Source organism: Nanorana parkeri, unplaced genomic scaffold (genome assembly GCF_000935625.1).
Source record: "Nanorana parkeri isolate BGI_ZX_2015 unplaced genomic scaffold, ASM93562v1 scaffold2389, whole genome shotgun sequence".
Lineage (NCBI taxonomy): Eukaryota > Metazoa > Chordata > Amphibia > Anura > Dicroglossidae > Nanorana > Nanorana parkeri.
Genome location: NW_017308657.1, coordinates 34737 through 41114, shown reverse-complemented (window position 1 = coordinate 41114; position 6378 = coordinate 34737). Strand labels below are relative to the sequence as shown.

The 6378-nt window shown below is 39.5% G+C and overlaps 1 protein-coding gene across 1 annotated transcript in view; it reads left to right on the top strand.

Moving 5' to 3' along the window:
• The window catches only part of LOC108801574 (spindle assembly abnormal protein 6 homolog), a 75105-nt gene extending 68739 nt beyond the window's left edge, over positions 1–6366 (top strand). Inside the window, exons 14-17 of the mRNA XM_018573464.1 lie at positions 1460–1626; positions 1858–1959; positions 5942–6021; positions 6140–6366. Of these exons, the coding sequence (XP_018428966.1) occupies positions 1460–1626; positions 1858–1959; positions 5942–6021; positions 6140–6231 (441 nt within the window). The 3' untranslated portion in view covers positions 6232–6366. The remainder of the gene's footprint in view (positions 1–1459; positions 1627–1857; positions 1960–5941; positions 6022–6139) is intronic.
• The last annotated feature ends 12 nt before the right edge of the window (positions 6367–6378 follow it).

Below are 6378 nucleotides of genomic sequence, written 5' to 3'. Positions count from 1 at the left end.
TACCCCGCTTCCCCTGCTACACTCATTATTATCATTCCCATGAATTTACTTACCTTTAAAACAGCAGCACAATTCATAAGACGGAGAAATGCTGTAGTGTAGAATGAGTGAACCTCTCTGAGCAGATCTCAAATCGGTATCATCCAGAAGACACGAGGAGCGGAAGAACTATATCATTACTGATCCATTGAGATCTAAATTCAAAGATGCAAAGGAGCGAAAGAACCCAAACATTCCTGACTGTCTGACTCTTGAGATCCGTCTCTTGGGCTCACAGATCCGTCTCTGTTGGTTCACAGACGTGATTGGTTGCAGGGGTGGGCTGGGCGGGGCTGGCAGAAGCCTGGCTCTCACGCTAAGATCATATTACAAGAGCCGCTCACGCTCTTGTCTCACTCTCTGGCTCTGCTTCTACATTCCATCCACAGAGCACAAACCAGAAGAACAGGCGCTCATTTTTACTGAGGCACCGCTCTTTCATTCCTCTGAGGGAACCGCTCAATAGATCCGGATCGCTCATGAGCGACGACTTTCTAAACCCTACATTGTAGGCTGTGGAAAATATGATTTAAAATATAGTAGTAAACGTTTAGAATTGTTTGTACAGCGCCATTATTTTGAGCCACTAATCTACAGAATGGACACAGGATCTGATTTTATCATGTTGAATTTGGCTCAACATGATAGCTGAACTACTAGAATTTTCAGATGTCGGCAGTGGAAGCCTATATTTTTCCCCTGCTGCAGCTTTCCTTTAAAGCAAACTGGTCTAATGCCAATTCAGGGCAAAGCAACAGGTTCACTTTAATGGTGGTTCTACCAGCAGCACATACTCTCCTTCTCTTAGTGCCTTCACCACTATGTTCAGCCTACAGGGACAAGGAATACTTGGTACATCTGGGTACAGGGGAGCATGTGACTTGTGGTCTCTCCCACTTGACAGCACTGGTACTTGGCAAGTGGCTACTTAGGCACCTAGTGCTGTCACATGTTCGAAGATATGTCTGCTTTTTAGGGCTTCCTCTCACTGGCAGCAGAACAAAACAGTGGGGTAATGTTTGGGTGAGGGGTAAAATGCAGCTGTTGTGACTAGCTTCAAAGTAAACCTGTTGCATTGTTTTGCATGAGCAAAGCACAGGTTCACATTGGGGCTTGAAATATGTTGTGAAAACATAGACAATGTTGTCCTTTTTTTCCTAATAACCCTTACCAATCAGATTTAACTACTCTCGAACAAAGAAAAGGGGCTTGTCCAAAGTTGTCAGTGCCTGACCAATGCACATTTTAAAAACTATAATGATCACATTAAAGGAACCTGTTGTTGCCATATGAAGTCTAAAAAGCAGAACTTAGGAAATAGTTTTTCAGTATTTCTTGAAGGTTTTCTTTTTTTTTTCCTTTTTGAGAGTGGTATTAGACTAGTGGTATATCCTCAAATAATGTTTTTTTTTTTTCCTAGCTGCCATATTCTACTGCTAATGATCCCTACTTGGCTTCAACAATTTTTAATCCAGTTGGCCATTCTCTAGCTTCCAAATCTTACACCAACAGCTATACCCCAACTTTGCGAATGAATGCACCAACTACGACCTCAGGTTCATCCAGGCTTGGCCCGCAGGCAGGCACCAAACATTTTATTCTCTACTATGCCACATTTTTTATTGACTCTGGGCACATTTTTAGTACTTTACTGAAAATAATATACTGGTGTTTGTTTGTTTTTTATTTCTTGCACTGTTGATAAGAATGCAGTTTTTGTTTTTTTTCTATCTTTTTTTTTTGTTGTTGTTCTAAGCACCATGTTTATATTTACTTTGTTAATAATCATACGTTCTAAAAGCTTATAATTTTCTTCAAACAGGTACGATTCAATGTAAATACTCCTGCTGATTGTAGTTCAGCCACTGAGTCCAGGCCTATGCCTACAACATCAACTCCTATTTTACCTCCTACCTCAAGGTACACAGCATTTTACTATCCAATGTCTGGTCATGGGTTTCATTTGAATTAAAGCTAACAAGCAGTAAATGAGCGTTAACACAAAGCCCTTAAAAAAGCTCTGTAGCTGCAGGCCTAGTAGAGCAGTTCATCCTCAAATTAACAAAAGATGCAGGGAAATTATTTAAATTTGGTTTCGACACTGTATAATTTGAGGATGAATTACTTCACAGTATCTGCTGCTACAGAGGTCAGTGACTACATGTTTTAAACTCCATTTACTGTTTAAGAATATGTAAACATTTGCATGGAATTAGCCTGGTCACAGTGGCACTTTAAAGTGAACCCGCTGTCAATTTTAAACTGTAAAAAGACCTGCCATGGAACAGTATCCTGGAATGCCTGTTATTACCATATTAGGCATAAACCCTTATCTCTGTGCCTCTCTGAAACTTCTTTAACTTTAATGCACAACTGTTACTAAAGACCTGTTATTTGTTACTAAGCACCAATAACTCATCACTGTGCAGTGAAAGCACAATTGAGAAGGTCAACATAGCTTAACAAGATTATGATAGCATAATAGCAGGCATGGCCTGATGACTGTCCTTAAACAGAGCTTTTACTTTAAAGTTTTTGGTGTACATTTCATTGTTTGGTTTTGTTTACAAGTTATTAAACTGCTGCTTACATATTTTGTATGTTACTATTTTTAAGAGGGTTTGTAAGAGTAAAGCAGAAGCTTTTGTTCTTTTTTTCTCCTCTCCCTCTCCTATTGGCAGGAACAAACACATTTTAGAATTGCCAAAGCAACTGAAAAGTAGTTGTGGGTTGGGCTGTCAGGTGAGTCCAGGAATGTTAAGTTGAGATAATATCTAGGGGTGGAGTCCAGTTTGGGGATTTACAGTCTGTTTTCACCATCGGCTCCTCTTTTCCTAGTAGAATGTGGAGTTTCCTCTTAAATAGAAGTAAGGTGCAGGATGAGAAGAGAGTGTCTCACAGTTTAGTTACAATAGCAAGTGGACCTCTGCCTTGGATGGTCTATGCCATTCTGATTCAGTTTACAGGCTGTGTATGCTCAGTCTGTATGCACTCACGATCAGTCTGTCTTTAGAGTCATGTTGCATCTCCAGGTATGGGGATAATTTGTAACCTCTCTGTAGTGACTTTGAAGTAGTTTCTAGGAGTTTTTCATTTCTCCATTCTCTGACATTCTCTTTTTTTTTCTTTATGGATATGTGCATTATGTTCTTTATTTGAGATTTTGTCATACTATATTGTTGGGTGTTTTGGATGGGCATGGTGCTGAGATGTTGCAGCTCTCAACTTTTGCTTGATTCCTGTTGGTAATAAAAGTTTTAATGTGGGTTTAAGTTGGGGCTGCTGTTTCTTTGGTGGTCCCAGTAGGATGGTGCTCTCTTCTATACTGCAAGCCATGAAGGCAATCTGTTGAGGTCAGCCTGACCAGCTTTGTTGAAGGTGCTTCAGTAGACTTGAAGCAGTTGCTTGCAGAATTCCTGATGAAATATTTCTGTTGGTCTGGTATCCCATTTGGGTTTGTCTGGTTCAGAGACAGGGCACTCTACTTCAATGCCATAAAAGAGGATTAGGATGATGATGCTGTCAACGATTTTAAGCAAGACTTTTCAGTGGTTTTATGTGGTATATCTGTCTCCTGATGGAATAGAATATTCTGCAATGCTGGTCTTTCAGAAACTCTATGGCTGGCCTCAAACTTCCTTATTGTCTATTTCCCAGGACAAAGTTATGTGTAGCTGTTCGATTCATCCATAGTGCAGTTGTTTAATGTAAATGAAAAAAGTAAAGCACTTTTGATTCATTTTGTGTTCTTCCTTGATGAAGACCATGATGTTTGTTTTTATATTGATGGGTAGTGCCCATGTTGCACTTTAATTCTCTGGAACTTCCACACTGCCTTGTAGGCCTCTGTCTGCAGGTGATAGTAATAGGAAATCATTCACATACATTAGGAAATATTGTACTATGTAGACTTTGTCCTGGTGCTGCAAAGGATACTAGACCTGCAGCCAGTTTATTAAGCTGGCCATACACTGTTAGCATTTGGACTAATTAACAGGAATCTGCTGAAATTCTTACAATAGCTGGTCCTGCCAGCTCGAGGTTGCCAGGCTGACATTTTTTAGCCAAACAGTGATTACAGCGAATAAGCTGAAGCCACTGATCTTATATTCTGACAGCAGCAAGCACCTGCGGTCAGAATACATTATACACATCGGGTTAGTTGCCTATCTGTACTCTTTTTAGTGTGGATGAAGGAATTTGTTAGATTTTTATTGGTGTATGGCCAGCAGCAATGTATATGTTTACAGAGTTGGACTGTCTAACTCAACAGGCCTACCTGAAGTAATTTGTTCTTTTGATAACTGGATTTGCCTTCTATTCCTATTAAAGTATAGACCTGGGTACTACATTGAATCGAAGGCCTTCTTAAAGTCCACACAACAGGAAAATATGTTTCAATGTTCTTCATTTGGACATGGTTCTTGATGTGTAGGGTTTAGTAATATGACCTGTGATGTGTTTGTGAACGCTTTGCACCTGTCACCCAATATTGCTCCTTTGATGCAATTTTTAAAAGTTAAAAATTGTCCATATGGGTAAAACTGCCTCTCCTTTTGCCAGCAGAATTAATGTTATGAGCAGATTATATTGCCAAATATTTGTATGTATTGTCACATATGCCAGCAATGGTACCCAAAACCTCCTTTAAAGAGTTAAATTAATCCCACATGACCTTTTATATAGTCGAATACTAGACTAGGGCTGTAACCAACAAATTGATCGATAATGAGAATTGTTGTCAACGATTCTCATTGTCGATTACTTGGGCCCTTAGCTCTCTCTCTGCACTGGGAGCCAGTGTCTCATCAGCTCTGTGTCCCCTCCGATTCCGATATTTGTGCTTGAAAAATTGATTGTAGCAGGATGTTGCTCTGTTGGAATCTGTCTGAAATCCATCAGCTTGGCGATGCTTTCTGATACTTGTTACTTGTGCTCTTGTCAGTTTGGTCTCCTTAATTTTCATTAAATTATTCTTGCTTGTTTTTCTTGCATGTACTCTAAATCTTGCTGGTTAAGTCTTTTAATTGAGCTAATTTCAAGGTTCGTATGATGCAGTTTCAGGAGCTCGCTTGCTGGTACTTTGACATTGGGTTTTTGTTCTGGCCATTTATCCCTGTTGGGTAGCCATCTGCATAGCCAACTACCATAAATAGCTAATTAGAAATTATCAGCATAGACACTTCATTATACTTTATTTCACCAGGTGTTGTTCAGCACAATATTTGTATTAATTTGTACTATTTATTTTTTAGTTAAAGCGGACCTAAACCCACCGATTTAATGGTTTCCCAAATGGTTGCATGCTTCTGGTGATTGTCACAGTTGCCAGTGTTCGTTAGCTCTCAAGTGAACTTTCAACCCCTCATGGCTGGTGTTATTGCCGATCATATGTACAGCACCATAGTAGCTGGAGATATAAATGGAGGCTAAGATGGTACCTTCTTTGGCTGTAAAAAATAGGAGGCTTTAATAGTGTTTTCTTATTTCTGGAGTGCCAAACGTAATTCAAGTAGATCCCGTCGCACTCCTGACCAGGTATAACCCAAGATAATGGGTGGGTGCTGAGATGAAAGCAGATACCTCTGCAGATCAGTATCACGTGGTAGAAAAGTCACACGCACTCCAATATGAATTTCAGTCAATGTTCTTTATTGACTAAAGAATTGTCACATCGTAGAGCGACGTTTCGGAACCAAAGGGATCTATCTGGTTCCCGAAACGTCGCTATATGATGTGACAAGTCTTTTGTCAATAAAGAACATTGACTGAAATTCTTATTGGAGTGCGAGTGACTTTTCTACAACGTTATCCGGCGTGCCTACAATGACATTTGCAGAATAGTAGTGGTGATGCCGTTTGTCAATACTTCTAAAATGAAGTTACTTTCCATCTTTTACAGTGAACCTGCTGGTTTAGATGTTAAGTACCTGAAAAGAAATGGGAGCGCACCTGCCAAATCACAAAAAAATGCAAGCTCTGGTAAGCTTAACACGTAGGTAACACAGCTAAGCCTAATACAAAACAATAGAAAAAAAATGCATGTTATTGAATGTATTCCTATTCTAATTATAAAAAGCTACTTTTTCCTTTTTTCCAGCTCAAGTTAGGCCGACCTTAACCAAGTCTGGAAGCTCACCAATACTATCAGCCTACTTTCCAGGACAACAACCAAGGCTTCCTGCCTCTTAAACAGATGTTGTACAGAAAAAAAACCTTTGACCAAAAAAACCGCACATAAAAATTTGCTTTGGGTTGGATTGTGGTCAATTTAAACTGCCAAATTAAGCTGTGTCCAAAAAAAGCAGTAGACAATATAGTGCCTGAGATATATATATA